Here is a 19854-nt window from a genome sequence, read left to right as displayed (position 1 = left end):
GCATATGTGAGACAGTAAATGTAATACATTATACAGTATATGTGATACAGTATACAGTATATGTGGTACAGTATATGTGATGCAGTATCCAGTATATGTGATACAGTATATGTAATACATTATACAGTACATGTGATACAGTATACAGTATATGTGGTACAGTATATGTGATACAGTATCCAGTATATGTGATACAGTATACAGTGTATGTGATACAGTATATGTGATACATTATACAGTATATGTGATACAGTATATGTGATACAGTATATGTGATACACTATACAGTATATGTGGTACAGTATATGTGGTACAGTATATGTGGTACAGTATACAGTATATGTGATACAGTATATGTGATACACTATACAGTATATGTGATACAGTATACAGTATATGTGATACAGTATAAAGCAGAACAGAGTAGAGTAGTGCAGAGTACAGTACAGTACAGTAGAGTAGATTACAGTAGAGTACAGGAGAGTACAGTAGAGCAGAGTACAGTAAAGTACAGTAGAGCAGAGTAAATTACAGTAGAGCCGAGTAGAGTAGATTACAGTAGAGCAGAGTAGATTACAGTAGATTACAGTAGAGAAGAGTAGATTCCAGTAGAGCAGATTACAGTAGAGCAGAGTAGATTCCAATAGAGTAGAGTAGAGTACAGTAGAGCAGAGTACAGTAGATTACAGTAGAGCAGAGTAGATTACAGTTGAGCAGAGTAGATTCCAGTAGAGCAGAGTAGAGTAGAGCAGAGTAGATTACAGTAGAGTAGAGTAGTTTACAATAGAGTAGATTACAGTAGAGTAGATTACAGTAGAGTAGTGTAGATTACAGTAGAGTAGATTACAGTAGACCAGAGTAGATTACAGTAGAGTAGATTACAGTAGAGTAGAGTAGATTACAGTAGAGCAGAGTAGGTTACAGTATAGTAGATTACATTAGAGTAGATTACAGTAGAGTAGAGTAGATTACAGTAGAGTAGAGTAGATTACAGTAGAGTAGATTACAGTAGAGTTGATTACATTAGAGTAGATTACAGTAGAGTAGATTACAGTAGAGCAGAGTTGATTACATTAGAGTAGATTACAGTAGAGTAGATTACAGTAGAGTAGATTACAGTAGAGCAGAGTTGATTACATTAGAGTAGATTACAGTAGAGCAGAGTTGATTACATTAGAGTAGATTACAGTAGAGTAGATTACAGTAGAGTAGATTACAGTAGAGTAGTGTAGATTACAGTAGAGTAGATTACAGTAGACCAGAGTAGATTACAGTAGAGTAGATTACAGTAGAGTAGAGTAGATTACAGTAGAGCAGAGTAGGTTACAGTATAGTAGATTACATTAGAGTAGATTACAGTAGAGTAGAGTAGATTACAGTAGAGTAGAGTAGATTACAGTAGAGTAGATTACATTAGAGTAGATTACAGTAGAGTAGATTACAGTAGAGCAGAGTTGATTACATTAGAGTAGATTACAGTAGAGTAGATTACAGTAGAGTAGATTACAGTAGAGCAGAGTTGATTACATTAGAGTAGATTACAGTAGAGCAGAGTTGATTACATTAGAGTAGATTACAATAGAGTAGATTACAGTAGAGTAGATTACAGTAGAGTAGTGTAGATTACAGTAGAGTAGATTACAGTAGACCAGAGTAGATTACAGTAGAGTAGATTACAGTAGAGTAGAGTAGATTACAGTAGAGCAGAGTAGGTTACAGTATAGTAGATTACATTAGAGTAGATTACAGTAGAGTAGAGTAGATTACAGTAGAGTAGAGTAGATTACAGTAGAGTAGATTACAGTAGAGTTGATTACATTAGAGTAGATTACAGTAGAGTAGATTACAGTAGAGCAGAGTTGATTACATTAGAGTAGATTACAGTAGAGTAGATTACAGTAGAGCAGAGTTGATTACATTAGAGTAGATTACAGTAGAGTAGATTACAGTAGAGTAGAGTACCTTGTAGTGGGAGGTCTAGTCCTGACTGCATTCTGTCGTGTAGAGACACGCCCCCTGACAACGCCCCTGATAACTCTTTAGCATGCTTGCGCTCCGACATGATCTTCAAATGATAGGAGAGGAGAGGAGGGGAGACGAGAGGAGGGGAGAGGAGAAGAGAGGAGCAGAGAGGAGGGGAGAAGAGAGGAGGAGAGACGGAGTAAATTAGTTAGAATAACCCAAGAGAAAATTTCTCTCTTGAAAGAGTGTCAAGCTGTCTCGCCAAATCACCTGGGGAGTGACACTCCCCTCCCCTCTAAGTCTACTCTGCTCTGCACACACAGCTAACCAGGTCAGCCTCTCTCTTCTCCCTCTATCTCTCTCTCTATCTCTCCCTCTCTCTCCGTCTCTCCCCTCTCTCTCCTTCTCTCCCTCTCTCTCTTCTCTCTCTCTCTCCTTCTCTCTCTCCTTCTCTCCCTCTCTCTCTCCCTCTCTCTCTGTCTCTCTCTCCCTCTCTCTCTGTCTCTCTCTCCCTCTCTGTCTCTCCCTCTCTCTGTCTCTCCCTCTCTCTGTCTCTCCCTCTCTCTGTCTCTCCCTCTCTCTCTGTCTCTCCTCTCTCTCTCTCTCTCTCTCTCTCTCTCCCCTCTCTCTCTCTCTCCCCCTCTCTCTCTTTCTCTCTCTCTTTCTCTCTCTCTGTCTCTCTCTCTGTCTCTCCCTCTCTCTCTCTCTCTAAAATATATTCCTCTCTGCAACACACCAATAAATGATGGATAAACTTAGGTTTTGCCACTCTCCTCTGCATTGCTCTCTCCCTCTTTCTCTCATCCCCCTCTCCATCCCTCTCTCCCTCTCTCATCCCCCTCTCCATCCCTCCCTCTCTCTCCATCCCCCTCTCTCTGACACTAGACAAGGACTAGGACACTAGACAAGGACTAGGACACTAGACAGGAACTAGGACAATAGACAGGGACCAGAACACTAGACAGGGACTAGGACACTAGACAGGGACTAGGACACTAGACAGTGACCAGGACACTAGACAGGACTAGGACACTAGACAGGGACAGGGACTAGGACACTAGACAGGGACTAGGACACTAGACAGGACACTAGACAGGGACTAGGACACTAGACATGGACAGGGACTAGGACACTAGACAGGGACTAGGACACTAGACAGGGACACTAGACAGGGACTAGGACACTAGACAGGGACAGGGACTAGGACACTAGACAGGGACTAGGACACTAGACAGGGACACTAGACAGGGACTAGGACACTAGACAGGGACAGGGACACCTAGACAGGGACTAGGATAGGGACACTAGACAGGGACTAGGACACTAGACAGGGACTAGGACACTAGACAGGGACTAGGACACTAGACAGGGACAGGGACACTAGACAGGGACTAGGACACTAGACAGGGACAGGGACACTAGACAGGGACACTAGACAGGGACACTAGACAGGGACTAGGACACTAGACAGGGACTAGGACACTAGACAGGGACAGGGACACTAGACAGAGACAGGGACACTAGACAGGGACACTAGACAGGGACTAGGACACTAGACAGGGACTAGGACACTAGACAGGGACTAGGACACTAGACAGGGACTAGGACACTAGACAGGGACACTAGACAGAGACAGGGACACCAAGACAGGGACTAGGACACTAGACAGGGACTAGGACACTAGACAGGGACTAGGACACTAGACAGGGACAGGGACTAGGACACTAGACAGGGACTAGGACACTAGACAGGGACACTAGACAGGGACACTAGACAGGGACAGGGACACCTAGACAGGGACTAGGACACTAGACAGGGACTAGGACACTAGACAGGGACTAGGACACTAGACAGGGACTGGGACACTAGACAGGGACAGGGACACTAGACAGGGACAGGGACACTAGACAGGGACAGGGACACTAGACATGGACTAGGACACTAGACAGGGACAGGGACACTAGACAGGGTCAGTGACACTAGACAGGGACAGGGACACTAGACAGAGACAGGGACACCAAGACAGAGACAGGGACACCAAGACAGAGACAGGGACACCAAGACAGGGACTAGGACACTAGACAGGGACTAGGACACCTCGACAGGGACTAGGACACTAGACAGGGACTGGGACACTAGACAGGGACAGGGACACTAGACAGGGACAGGGACACTAGACAGGGACACTAGACAGGGACTGGGACACTAGACAGGGACTAGGACACTAGACAGGGACTAGGACACTAGACAGGGACTAGGACACTAGACAGGGACTAGGACACTAGACAGGGACTAGGACACTAGACAGGGACTAGGACGCTAGACAGGGACTAGGACACTAGACAGGGACTAGGACACTAGACAGGGACAGGGACACTAGACAGGGACAGGGACACTAGACAGGGACACTAGACAGGGACTGGGACACTAGACAGGGACTAGGACACTAGACAGGGACTAGGACACTAGACAGGGACTAGGACACTAGACAGAGACAGGGACACTAGACAGGGACACTAGACAGGGACTAGGACACTAGACAGGGACAGGGACACCTAGACAGGGACTAGGATAGGGACACTAGACAGGGACTAGGACACGAGACAGGGACTAGGACACTAGACAGGGACTAGGACACTAGACAGGGACTAGGACACTAGACAGGGACAGGGACACTAGACAGGGACTAGGACACTAGACAGGGACAGGGACACTAGACAGGGACAGGGACACTAGACAGGGACACTAGACAGGGACTAGGACACTAGACAGGGACTAGGACACTAGACAGGACAGGGACACTAGACAGAGACAGGGACACTAGACAGGGACACTAGACAGGGACTAGGACACTAGACAGGGACTAGGACACTAGACAGGGACTAGGACACTAGACAGGGACACTAGACAGAGACAGGGACACCAAGACAGGGACTAGGACACTAGACAGGGACTAGGACACTAGACAGGGACTAGGACACTAGACAGGGACTAGGACGCTAGACAGGGACTAGGACACTAGACAGGGACTAGGACACTAGACAGGGACAGGGACACTAGACAGGGACAGGGACACTAGACAGGGACAGGGACACTAGACAGGGACACTAGACAGGGACTGGGACACTAGACAGGGACTAGGACACTAGACAGGGACTAGGACACTAGACAGGGACTAGGACACTAGACAGAGACAGGGACACTAGACAGGGACACTAGACAGGGACTAGGACACTAGACAGGGACAGGGACACCTAGACAGGGACTAGGATAGGGACACTAGACAGGGACTAGGACACTAGACAAGGACTAGGACACTAGACAGGGACTAGGACACTAGACAGGGACTAGGACACTAGACAGGGACAGGGACACTAGACAGGGACTAGGACACTAGACAGGGACAGGGACACTAGACAGGGACAGGGACACTAGACAGGGACACTAGACAGGACAGGGACACTAGACAGGACTAGGACACTAGACAGGACAGGGACACTAGACAGGGACAGGGACACTAGACAGGGACACTAGACAGGGACTAGGACACTAGACAGGGACTAGGACACTAGACAGGACTAGGACACTAGACAGGGACAGGGACACTAGACAGGGACTAGGACACTAGACAGGGACAGGGACACTAGACAGGACACTAGACAGGGACACTAGACAGGGACTAGGACACTAGACAGGACTAGGACACTAGACAGGGACAGGGACACTAGACAGAGACAGGGACACTAGACAGGGACACTAGACAGGACTAGGACACTAGACAGGACTAGGACACTAGACAGGACTAGGACACTAGACAGGACTAGGACACTAGACAGGGACACTAGACAGAGACAGGGACACCAAGACAGGGACTAGGACACTAGACAGGGACTAGGACACTAGACAGGGACTAGGACACTAGACAGGGACAGGGACTAGGACACTAGACAGGACTAGGACACTAGACAGGGACACTAGACAGGGACACTAGACAGGACAGGGACACCTAGACAGGGACTAGGACACTAGACAGGGACTAGGACACTAGACAGGGACTAGGACACTAGACAGGGACTGGGACACTAGACAGGGACAGGGACACTAGACAGGGACAGGGACACTAGACAGGGACAGGGACACTAGACATGGACTAGGACACTAGACAGGGACAGGGACACTAGACAGGGTCAGTGACACTAGACAGGGACAGGGACACTAGACAGAGACAGGGACACCAAGACAGAGACAGGGACACCAAGACAGAGACAGGGACACCAAGACAGGGACTAGGACACTAGACAGGGACTAGGACACCTCGACAGGGACTAGGACACTAGACAGGGACTGGGACACTAGACAGGGACAGGGACACTAGACAGGGACACTAGACAGGGACTGGGACACTAGACAGGGACTAGGACACTAGACAGGGACTAGGACACTAGACAGGGACTAGGACACTAGACAGGGACTAGGACACTAGACAGGGACTAGGACGCTAGACAGGGACTAGGACACTAGACAGGGACTAGGACACTAGACAGGGACAGGGACACTAGACAGGGACAGGGACACTAGACAGGGACACTAGACAGGGACTGGGACACTAGACAGGGACTAGGACACTAGACAGGGACTAGGACACTAGACAGGACTAGGACACTAGACAGAGACAGGGACACTAGACAGGGACACTAGACAGGGACTAGGACACTAGACAGGGACAGGGACACCTAGACAGGGACTAGGATAGGGACACTAGACAGGGACTAGGACACTAGACAGGGACTAGGACACTAGACAGGGACTAGGACACTAGACAGGACTAGGACACTAGACAGGGACAGGGACACTAGACAGGGACTAGGACACTAGACAGGGACAGGGACACTAGACAGGGACAGGGACACTAGACAGGACACTAGACAGGGACTAGGACACTAGACAGGACTAGGACACTAGACAGGACAGGGACACTAGACAGAGACAGGGACACTAGACAGGGACACTAGACAGGGACTAGGACACTAGACAGGGACTAGGACACTAGACAGGGACTAGGACACTAGACAGGGACTAGGACACTAGACAGGGACACTAGACAGAGACAGGGACACCAAGACAGGGACTAGGACACTAGACAGGGACTAGGACACTAGACAGGGACTAGGACACTAGACAGGGACTAGGACGCTAGACAGGACTAGGACACTAGACAGGGACTAGGACACTAGACAGGGACAGGGACACTAGACAGGGACAGGGACACTAGACAGGGACACTAGACAGGGACTGGGACACTAGACAGGGACTAGGACACTAGACAGGGACTAGGACACTAGACAGGGACTAGGACACTAGACAGAGACAGGGACACTAGACAGGGACACTAGACAGGGACTAGGACACTAGACAGGGACAGGGACACCTAGACAGGGACTAGGATAGGGACACTAGACAGGGACTAGGACACTAGACAAGGACTAGGACACTAGACAGGGACTAGGACACTAGACAGGGACTAGGACACTAGACAGGGACAGGGACACTAGACAGGGACAGGGACACTAGACAGGGACACTAGACAGGGACTAGGACACTAGACAGGGACTAGGACACTAGACAGGGACAGGGACACTAGACAGAGACAGGGACACTAGACAGGGACTAGGACACTAGACAGGGACTAGGACACTAGACAGGGACTAGGACACTAGACAGGGACTAGGACACTAGACAGGGACACTAGACAGAGACAGGGACACCAAGACAGGGACTAGGACACTAGAGAGGGACTAGGACACTAGACAGGGACTAGGACACTAGACAGGGACAGGGACTAGGACACTAGACAGGGACTAGGACACTAGACAGGGACACTAGACAGGGACACTAGACAGGGACAGGGACACCTAGACAGGGACTAGGACAGGGACACTAGACAGGGACTAGGACACTAGACAGGGACTAGGACACTAGACAGGGACAGGGACATTAGACAGGGACAGGGACACTAGACAGGGACAGGGACACTAGACAGGGACTAGGACAGGGACACTAGACAGGGACTAGGACACTAGACAGGGACTAGGACACTAGACAGGGACTGGGACACTAGACAGGGACAGGGACACTAGACAGGGACAGGGACACTAGACAGGGACAGGGACACTAGACAGGGACAGGGACACTAGACAGGGACAGGGACACTAGACAGGGACAGGGACACTAGACATGGACTAGGACACTAGACAGGGACAGGGACACTAGACAGGGTCAGTGACACTAGACAGGGACAGGGACACTAGACAGAGACAGGGACACCAAGACAGAGACAGGGACACCAAGACAGAGACAGGGACACCAAGACAGGGACTAGGACACTAGACAGGGACTAGGACACCTAGACAGGGACTAGGACACTAGACAGGGACTGGGACACTAGACAGGGACAGGGACACTAGACAGGGACAGGGACACTAGACAGGGACACTAGACAGGGACTGGGACACTAGACAGGGACTAGGACACTAGACAGGGACTAGGACACTAGACAAGGTATAGGATACTAGACAGGGACTAGGACACTAGACAGGGACTAGGACGCTAGACAGGGACTAGGACACTAGACAGGGACTAGGACACTAGACAGGGACCAGGACACTAGACAGGGTATAGGTTGTAGGCTATAGGTTTTATAGTGTATGGTATAGGGTATAGAGTGTAGGGTATAGCGTGTAGGGTATAGGCTATAGGTTGTAGGGTACAGGCTATAGGCTGTAGGCTATAGGTTTTATAGTGTATGGTATAGGGTATAGAGTGTAGGGTATAGAGTGTAGGGTATAGGATATAGGCTATAGGTTGTAGGGTAGAGTGTAGAGTGTACGCTATAGGTTGTAGGGTATAGGGTTTAGGGTGTAAGGTACAGGGTGTAGGGTAGAGGGTGTAGGGTATATGCTTTAGGTTGTAGGGTATAGGGTGTAGGGTACAGGTAATAGGTTATAGGGTATAGGCTTAGGGTTAGGGTATAGAGTGTAGGCTATAGGTTGAAGGGTTTAGGGTATAGGTTTAGGGTATAGGTTTAGGGTATACACCTAGACAGGGACTAGGATAGGGACACTAGACAGGGACTAGGACACTAGACAGGGACTAGGACACTAGACAGGGACTAGGACACTAGACAGGGACTAGGACACTAGACAGGGACAGGGACACTAGACAGGGACTAGGACACTAGACAGGGACAGGGACACTAGACAGGGACAGGGACACTAGACAGGGACACTAGACAGGGACTAGGACACTAGACAGGGACTAGGACACTAGACAGGGACAGGGACACTAGACAGAGACAGGGACACTAGACAGGGACACTAGACAGGGACTAGGACACTAGACAGGGACTAGGACACTAGACAGGGACTAGGACACTAGACAGGGACTAGGACACTAGACAGGGACACTAGACAGAGACAGGGACACCAAGACAGGGACTAGGACACTAGACAGGGACTAGGACACTAGACAGGGACTAGGACACTAGACAGGGACTAGGACGCTAGACAGGGACTAGGACGCTAGACAGGGACTAGGACACTAGACAGGGACTAGGACACTAGACAGGGACAGGGACACTAGACAGGGACAGGGACACTAGACAGGGACACTAGACAGGGACTGGGACACTAGACAGGGACTAGGACACTAGACAGGGACTAGGACACTAGACAGGGACTAGGACACTAGACAGAGACAGGGACACTAGACAGGGACACTAGACAGGGACTAGGACACTAGACAGGGACAGGGACACCTAGACAGGGACTAGGATAGGGACACTAGACAGGGACTAGGACACTAGACAGGGACTAGGACACTAGACAGGGACTAGGACACTAGACAGGGACTAGGACACTAGACAGGGACAGGGACACTAGACAGGGACTAGGACACTAGACAGGGACAGGGACACTAGACAGGGACAGGGACACTAGACAGGGACACTAGACAGGGACTAGGACACTAGACAGGACTAGGACACTAGACAGGGACAGGGACACTAGACAGAGACAGGGACACTAGACAGGGACACTAGACAGGGACTAGGACACTAGACAGGGACTAGGACACTAGACAGGGACTAGGACACTAGACAGGGACTAGGACACTAGACAGGGACACTAGACAGAGACAGGGACACCAAGACAGGGACTAGGACACTAGAGAGGGACTAGGACACTAGACAGGGACTAGGACACTAGACAGGGACAGGGACTAGGACACTAGACAGGGACTAGGACACTAGACAGGGACACTAGACAGGGACACTAGACAGGGACAGGGACACCTAGACAGGGACTAGGACAGGGACACTAGACAGGGACTAGGACACTAGACAGGGACTAGGACACTAGACAGGGACTGGGACACTAGACAGGGACACTAGACAGGGACAGGGACACTAGACAGGGACAGGGACACTAGACAGGGACAGGGACAGGGACACTAGACAGGGACAGGGACACTAGACATGGACTAGGACACTAGACAGGGACAGGGACACTAGACAGGGTCAGTGACACTAGACAGGGACAGGGACACTAGACAGAGACAGGGACACCAAGACAGAGACAGGGACACCAAGACAGAGACAGGGACACCAAGACAGGGACTAGGACACTAGACAGGACTAGGACACCTAGACAGGGACTAGGACACTAGACAGGGACTGGGACACTAGACAGGGACAGGGACACTAGACAGGGACAGGGACACTAGACAGGGACACTAGACAGGGACTGGGACACTAGACAGGGACTAGGACACTAGACAGGGACTAGGACACTAGACAGGGACTAGGACACTAGACAGGGACTAGGACACTAGACAGGGACAGGGACACTAGACAGGGACAGGGACACTAGACAGGGACACTAGACAGGGACTGGGACACTAGACAGGGACAGGGACACTAGACAGGGACAGGGACACTAGACAGGGACACTAGACAGGGACTGGGACACTAGACAGGGACTAGGACACTAGACAGGGACTAGGACACTAGACAGGGACTAGGACACTAGACAGGGACTAGGACACTAGACAGGGACTAGGACACTAGACAGGGACTAGGACACTAGACAGGGACAGGGACACTAGACAGGGACAGGGACACTAGACAGGGACACTAGACAGGGACTGGGACACTAGACAGGGACTAGGACACTAGACAGGGACTAGGACACTAGACAGGGACTAGGACACTAGACAGGGACTAGGACACTAGACAGGGACTAGGACACTAGACAGGGACTAGGACACTAGACAGGGACAGGGACACTAGACAGGGACAGGGACACTAGACAGGGACACTAGACAGGGACTGGGACACTAGACAGGGACAGGGACACTAGACAGGGACAGGGACACTAGACAGGGACACTAGACAGGGACTGGGACACTAGACAGGGACTAGGACACTAGACAGGGACTAGGACACTAGACAGGACTAGGACACTAGACAGGGACTAGGACACTAGACAGGGACAGGGACACTAGACAGGGACAGGGACACTAGACAGGGACACTAGACAGGGACTGGGACACTAGACAGGGACTAGGACACTAGACAGGGACTAGGACACTAGACAGGGACTAGGACACTAGACAGGGACTAGGACACTAGACAAGGTATAGGATACTAGACAGGGACTAGGACACTAGACAGGGACTAGGACGCTAGACAGGGACTAGGACACTAGACAGGGACTAGGACACTAGACAGGGACCAGGACACTAGACAGGGTATAGGTTGTAGGCTATAGGTTTTATAGTGTATGGTATAGGGTATAGAGTGTAGGGTATAGCGTGTAGGGTATAGGCTATAGGTTGTAGGGTACAGGCTATAGGCTGTAGGCTATAGGTTTTATAGTGTATGGTATAGGGTATAGAGTGTAGGGTATAGAGTGTAGGGTATAGGATATAGGCTATAGGTTGTAGGGTAGAGTGTAGAGTGTACGCTATAGGTTGTAGGGTATAGGGTTTAGGGTGTAAGGTACAGGGTGTAGGGTAGAGGGTGTAGGGTATATGCTTTAGGTTGTAGGGTATAGGGTGTAGGGTACAGGTTATAGGTTATAGGGTATAGGCTTAGGGTTAGGGTATAGAGTGTAGGCTATAGGTTGAAGGGTTTAGGGTATAGGTTTAGGGTATAGGTTTAGGGTATAGGGTGTAGGGTATAGGTTGTAGGGTACAGGCTATAGGTTGTAGGGTATAGGCTATAGGTTGTAGGGTATAAAGTGTAGGGTATAGGTTTAGGGTATAGGTTTAGGGTATAGGGTTTAGGGTATAGGGTTTAGGGTATAGGATATAGGTTATAGGTTGTAGGGTAGAGTGTAGGCTATAGGTTGTAGGGTATAGGGTTTAGGGTATAGGCTATAGGTTGTAGGGTGTAGGGTACAGGTTATAGGTTGTAGGGTATAGGCTATAGGTTTAGGGTATATAGGTTAAAGGGTATAGGGTTTAGGGTATAGAGTGTAGGGTATAAAGTGTAGGTTATAGGTTGTAGGGTATAGAGTGTAGGCTATAGGTTGTAGGGTATAGAGTGTAGGGTATAGGTTTAGGGTATAGGGTGTAGGCTATAGGTTGAAGGGTTTAGGGTATAGGATATAGGTTGTAGGGTATAGAGTGTAGGGTATAGGTTTAGGGTATAGGGTGTAGGCTATAGGTTTAAGGGTTTAGGGTTTAGGGTATAGGATATAGGTTATAGGTTGTAGGGTATAGAGTGTGGCTATAGGTTGTAGGGTACAGAGTGTAGGGTATAGAGTGTAGGCTATAGGTTGTAGGGTATAGAGTGTAGGCTATAGGTTGTAGGGTATAGAGTGTAGGCTATAGGTTGTAGGGTATAAAGTGTAGGTTATAGGTTGTAGGGTATAGAGTGTAGGCTATAGGTTGTAGGGTATAGAGTGTAGGCTATAGGTTGTAGGGTATAGGATATAGGTTATAGGTTGTAGGGTAGAGTGTAGGCTATAGGTTGTAGGGTGTAGGGTACAGGTTATAGGTTGTAGGGTATAGGCTATAGGTTGTAGGGTATAGAGTGTAGGCTATAGGTTGTAGGGTATAGAGTGTAGGGTATAGGTTTAGGGTATAGGGTGTAGGCTATAGGTTGAAGGGTTTAGGGTATAGGATATAGGTTGTAGGGTATAGGATATAGGTTATAGGGTGTAGGATATAGGTTATAGGGTGTAGGGTGTATGCTATAGGTTGTAGGCTATAGGTTGTAGGGTACAGGGTGTAGGGTAGAGTGAGTATGGTAAAGGGAGTAGGGTTCAGGGTAAATTATATATGGTATAGGGTGTAGGGTCAATTATATATGGTATAGGGTGTAGGGTCAATTATATATGGTGTAGGGTACAGGGTAAATTATATATGGTATAGGGTACAGGGTAAATTATATATGGTATATGGTGTAGGGTACAGGGTAAATTATATATGGTGTAGGGTACAGGGTAAATTATATATGGTGTAGATTACAGGGTAAATTATATATGGTATAGGGTGTCGGGTCAATTATATATGGTATAGGGTATAGGGTACAGGGTAAATTATATATGGTGTAGGGTACAGGGTAAATTATATATGGTATAGGTGTAGGGTACAGGGTAAATTATATATGGTATAGGGTACAGGGTAAATTATATAGGGTATAGAGTGTAGGGTACATGGTGTAGAGTATAGGGTACAAGGAGTAGGGTATAGGGTACAGGGTATGGGGTGTAGGGTACAGAATACAGAGTATAGGGTACAGGGTATAGGTCACAGGGAGTAGGGTATAGGGCACAGGGTGTAGGGTACTGTGTTTAGGGTATATGGTTTATACTGCAATGCTCTACTTTCCGGCTACCCGGATAAAGCACTAAATAAACTTCAGTTAGTGCTAAATACGGCTGCTAGAATCCTGACTAGAACAAAAGAATTTGATCATATAACTCCAGTGCTAGCCTCCCTACACCGGCTTCTTGTCAAAGCAAAGGCTGATTTCAAGGTTTTACTGCTAACCTACAAAGCATTACATGGGCTTGCTCCTACCTACCTGATTTGGTCCTGCCGTACATACCTACACGTACGCTACGGTCACAAGACGCAGGCCTCCTAATTGTCCCTAGAATTTCTAAGCAAACAGCTGGAGGCAGGGCTTTCTCCAATAGAGCTCCATTTTTATGGAACGGTCTGCCTACCCATGTCAGAGACGCAAACGCGGTCTCAACCTTTAAGTCTTAACTGAAGACTCATCTCTTCAGTGGGTCATATGATTGAGTGTAGTCTGGCCCAGGAGTGGGAAGGTGAACGGAAAGGCTCTGGAGCAACGAACCGCCCTTGCTGTCTCTGCCTGGTCGGTTCCCCTCTTTCCACTGGGATTCTCTGCCTCTAACCCCATTACAGGGGCTGAGTCACTGGCTTACTGGGGCTCTCTCATGCCGTCCCTGGAAGGGGTGCGTCACCTGAGTGGGTTGAGTCACTGACGTGATCTTCCTGTCTGGGTTGGCGCCCCCCCCCTTGGGTTGTGCCGTGGCGGAGATCTTTCTGGGCTATACTCAGCCTTGTCTCAGGATGGTAAGTTGGTGGTTGAAGATATCCCTCTAGTGGTGTGGGGGCTGTGCTTTGGCAAAGTGGGTGGGGTTATATCCTTCCTGTTTGGCCCTGTCTGGGGGTGTCCTCGGGTGGGGCCACAGTGTCTCCTGACCCCTCCTGTCTCAGCCTCCAGTATTTATGCTGCAGTAGTTTATGTGTCGGGGGGCTGGGGTCAGTTTGTTATATCTGGAGTACTTCTCCTGTCCAATTCGGTGTCCTGTGTGAATCTAAGTGTGCGTTCTCTAATTCTCTCCTTCTCTCTCTCTTTCTCTCTCTCGGAGGACCTGAGCCCTAGGACCATGCTCCAGGACTACCTGACATGATGACTCCTTGCTCTCCCCTGTCCACCTGGCCGTGCTGCTGCTCCAGTTTCAACTGTTCTGCCTTATTATTATTCGATCATGCTGGTCATTTATGAACATTTGAACATCTTGGCCATGCTCTGTTATAATCTCCACCCGGCACAGCCAGAAGAGGTCTGGCCACCCCACATAGCCTGGTTCCTCTCTAGGTTTCTAATCTCCACCCGGCACAGCCAGAAGAGGACTGGCCACCCTCATAGCCTGGTTCCTCTCTAGGTTTCTTCCTAGGTTTTGGCCTTTCTAGGGAGTTTTTCCTAGCCACCGTGCTTCTACACCTGCATTGCTTGCTGTTTGGGGTTTTAGGCTGGGTTTCTGTACAGCACTTTGAGATATCAGCTGATGTACGAAGGGCTACATAAATTTGATTCGGGGTGTATAGTATAGGGTACAGGGTATAGGGTATAGGTTGTAGGGTACAGGGAGTAGGGGGTAGGTTACTCACCCTAGAGCAGATGAGGTGGAGGCTGGTAGCGATGGCTTTAGGGTACAGGGTATAGGGTACAGGGAGTAGGGTGGAGGTTACTCACCCTAGAGCAGATGAGGTGGAGGCTGGTAGCGATGGCTTTAGGGTACAGGGTATAGGGTACAGGGAGTAGGGTGGAGGTTACTCACCCTAGAGCAGATGAGGTGGAGGCTGGTAGCGATGGCTTTAGGGTACAGGGTATAGGGTACAGGGAGTAGGGTGGAGGTTACTCACCCTAGAGCAGATGAGGTGGAGGCTGGTAGCGATGGCTTTAGGGTACAGGGTATAGGGTACAGGGAGTAGGGTGGAGGTTACTCACCCTAGAGCAGATGAGGTGGAGGCTGGTAGCGATGGCTTTAGCTGGAGTGTCACAACGGAACACATGACACTTCAGAATCCTGGTGTCCTTATCCCTCGCTACGTACGCAAAGTCCCTGGGGAGGAGAGGAGAGGGTTAACAGAGAAGGAGAGGGAGGAGGAGAGGAGAGGAGAGGGAGGAGGAGGGGAGAGGGTTAACAGAGGAGGAGAGGGAGGAGGAGAGGGAGGAGGAGAGGAGAGGGTTAACAGAGGAGGAGAGGGTTAACAGAGGAGGAAAGGGCTAACAGAGGAGGAGAGGGTTAACAGAGGAGGAGAGGGTTAACAGAGGATGAGAGGGTTAACAGAGGAGGAGAGGGAGGAGGAGAGGGAGGAGGAGAGGAGAGGGTTAACAGAGGAGGAGAGGAGAGGGTTAACAGAGGAGGAGAGGGTTAACAGAGGAGGAGAGGAGAGGGTTAACAGAGGAGGAGAGGAGAGGGTTAACAGAGGAGGAGAGGGTTAACAGAGGAGGAGAGGAGAGGGTTAACAGAGGAGGAGAGGGTTAACAGTGGAGAGGAGAGGAGGAGAAATATAGGGGGAGAACAAGAACATGTTTACTCTCTCTGAGTCCAGGGAAGCAACGGAGGAGAGGAGGAGATAGTTAAAGAGAGGTGGAGGAGAGGAGGAGAGGAGGAGAGGAGGAGAGGAGGAGAGGAGGAGAGGAGACAGGGACAGGAGAGGAGGAGTTAATTAAAGAGAGGTGGAGGAAAGGAGAGAGACGAGGAGAGGAGGAGGAGGAGAGAAATGTGGAGGCTATATACAGGGTATTACGGTACAGAGTCAATGTGGAGACTATATACAGGGTGTTACGGTACAGAGTCAATGTGGAGACTATATACAGGGTGTTACGGTACAGAGTCAATGTGGAGACTATATACAGGGTGTTACGGTACAGAGTCAATGTGGAGACTATATACAGGGTGTTACGGTACAGAGTCAATGTGGAGGCTATATACAGGGGGTACCAGTACAGAGTCAATGTGGAGGCTATATACAGGGGGGTACCAGTACAGAGTCAATGTGGAGACTATATACAGGGTATTATGGTACAGAGTCAATGTGGAGGCTATATACAGGGGGTACCAGTACAGAGTCAATGTGGAGGCTATATACAGGGGGGTACCAGTACAGAGTCAATGTGGAGACTATATACAGGGTATTACGGTACAGAGTCAATGTGGAGGCTATATACAGGGGGTACCGGTACAGAGTCAATGTGGAGGCTATATACAGGGGGTACCGGTACAGAGTCAATGTGGAGGCTATATACAGGGGGTACCAGTACAGAGTCAATGTGGAGACTATATACAGGGTATTACGGTACAGAGTCAATGTGGAGGGGGGTCAATGCAAATAGTCTGGGTAGCCATTAGTTCAGGAGTCTTATGGGAAGCTTCTTGGACCTAGACTTGGCCCTCCGGTACCGCTTGCCGTGCAGTAGCAGAGAGAACAGGGTGGCTGGAGTCTTTGGCAATTTCTTAGGACCTTCCTCTGACACCGCCTGGTATAGAGGTCCTGTATGACAGGAAGCTTGGCCCCAGTGATGTACTGGGCCGTACTCACTACCCTCTGTAGGGCCTTCCTCTGACACCGCCTGGTATAGAGGTCCTGTATGACAGGAAGCTTGGCCCCAGTGATGTACTGGGCCGTACTCACTACCCTCTGTAGGGCCTTCCTCTGACACCGCCTGGTATAGAGGTCCTGTATGACAGGAAGCTTGGCCCCAGTGATGTACTGGGCCGTACTCACTACCCTCTGTAGGGCCTTCCTCTGACACCGCCTGGTATAGAGGTCCTGTATGACAGGAAGCTTGGCCCCAGTGATGTACTGGGCCATACACACTACCCTCTGTTGCGCCTTGCGGTCAGATGCAGAGCAGGTGGTGATGCTCTCGATGGTGCAGCTGTAAAACCTTTTGAGGATCTGAGGACCCATGCCAAATCTTTTCAGTCTCCTGAGGGGGAATAGGTGTTGTAGTGCCCTCTTGGTGTGTTTGGACCATGATAGTTTGTTAGAGATGTGGACACCAAGGAACTTGAAACTCTCAAGCTCCACTTCAACCCCATCAATGCCTGTTCGTCCCTCCTTTTCCTTTAGTCCACGATCATCTCCTGTATCGCTCACGTTGAGTTGAGAGGTTGTTGTCCTGGTAACACACTGCCAGGTCTCTGACCTCCTCCCTGTAGGCTGGCTCATCGTTGTGTGTGTGTGTGTTCGTCATGGTGACTCACCTGACATTGTCACGTCCGACCCCCCAGACACGAATGCTTGCTATTGGCTGAGAATGAAGCACGTTGCCAAGACAACGGTCCGTAGGATCAACCAGGTTCAACATGTTGTTCACCAGAACCAGATACATGTCCTGACCCTGCACACACCCAGACACACACACACACCCAGACACACACACACACACACACACACACACACACATACATTTTTTACTATATTGCAGAATAATTGTGAAGACATCAACACTCTGAAATGCCTCTCTCTCTGTCTCTGTCTCTGTCTCTGTCTCTGTCTCTGTCTCTGTCTCTGTCTCTCTCTCTCTCTGTCTCTCTCTCTCTCTCTCTCTCTCTCTCTCTCTCTCTCTCTCTCTCACTCTCTCACTCTCTCTCTCACTCTCACACTCTCACTCTCACTCTCACTCTGAAATAGCACATCTCTCCTCCTCTTTCTTCCTTATCTCCTCCTCTTTCTTCCCTCCATCCTTATCTCCTGCTCTCTCTCACCTCTCCCCAGATGCCGACCGAGTCTCTGATGTTGCTCTTGCAGTAGGATAGCTGTCGGATACAGTTGTTAACGGCAACGCTACTCTTCCCTGGCGACAGGTCCTCTTCTGCCATCTCTACCCAACCCAGAGACTGCACCGCAAAACACTACACACACACACACACAGACAGACGCAGGTTACACATACACACACACAATTATTAGATTGTATGGTAAGGTGGAAGGATGGAGGGATGAGGGATGGAGGGATGAGGGATGGAGGGATGGAAGGATGGAGGGATGAGGGATGGAGGGATGAGGGATGGAAGGATGGAGGGATGGAGGGATGAGGGATGGAGGGATGGAAGGATGGAGGGATGGAGGGATGAGGGATGGAGGGATGGAAGGATGGAGGGATGAGGGATGGAGGGATGGAGGGATGGAAGGATGAGGGATGGAGGGATGAGGGATGGAGGGATGAGGGATGGAGGGATGAGGGATGGGGGGATGAGGGATGGAAGGATGGAGGGATGAGGGATGGAGGGATGAGGGATGGAAGGATGAGGGATGAGGGATGGAGGGATGAGGGATGGAGGGATGAGGGATGGAAGGATGGAGGGATGGGGGATGAGGGATGGAAGGATGGAGGGATGAGGGATGGAGGGATGAGGGATGGAAGGATGAGGGATGGAGGGATGAGGGATGGAGGGATGAGGGATGAGGGATGGAAGGATGGAGGGATGAGGGATGGAAGGATGAGGGATGAGGGATGAGGGATGGAGGGATGAGGGATGGAGGGATGAGGGATGGAGGGATGAGGGATGGAAGGATGGAGGGATGGAAGGATGGAGGGATGAGGGATGAGGGATGGAGGGATGGAAGGATGGAGGGATGAGGGATGGAGGGATGGAGGGATGAGGGATGGAGGGATGAGGGATGGAGGGATGGAAGGATGGAGGGATGAGGGATGGAAGGATGAGGGATGGAGGGATGAGGGATGGAAGGATGAGGGATGGGGGGATGAGGGATGGAAGGATGGAGGGATGAGGGATGGAGGGATGAGGGATGGAAGGATGAGGGATGGAAGGATGAGGGATGAGGGATGGAAGGATGGAGGGATGAGGGATGGAAGGATGAGGGATGAGGGATGGAGGGATGGCGGGATGAGGGATGGAAGGATGGAGGGATGAGGGATGGAAGGATGGAGGGATGAGGGATGGAGGGATGAGGGATGGAAGGATGAGGGATGGAAGGATGAGGGATGAGGGATGAGGGATGGAGGGATGAGGGATGGAAGGATGGAGGGATGGAAGGATGGATGGTTCTAATGGAAGAGGTAGACAGACTGAACTCTACATAACCTTTGACTGA

General features: G+C 50.0%; 1 protein-coding gene across 1 annotated transcript in view; it reads right to left on the bottom strand.

The window, feature by feature from the left end:
• The window catches only part of LOC135536530 (amyloid beta precursor protein binding family B member 2-like), an 87492-nt gene that overhangs the window by 32544 nt on the left and 35094 nt on the right, over window positions 1-19854 (bottom strand). The window contains 4 exon segments of the mRNA XM_064962836.1: window positions 1963-2065; window positions 15734-15848; window positions 18000-18136; window positions 18504-18650. Of these exon segments, the coding sequence (XP_064818908.1) occupies window positions 1963-2065; window positions 15734-15848; window positions 18000-18136; window positions 18504-18650 (502 nt within the window).

The sequence above is a fragment of the Oncorhynchus masou genome, unplaced genomic scaffold (assembly GCF_036934945.1).
Source record: "Oncorhynchus masou masou isolate Uvic2021 unplaced genomic scaffold, UVic_Omas_1.1 unplaced_scaffold_628, whole genome shotgun sequence".
Taxonomy (NCBI): Eukaryota; Metazoa; Chordata; class Actinopteri; order Salmoniformes; family Salmonidae; genus Oncorhynchus; species Oncorhynchus masou.
This window is presented reverse-complemented; position numbering and strand designations above follow the sequence as displayed.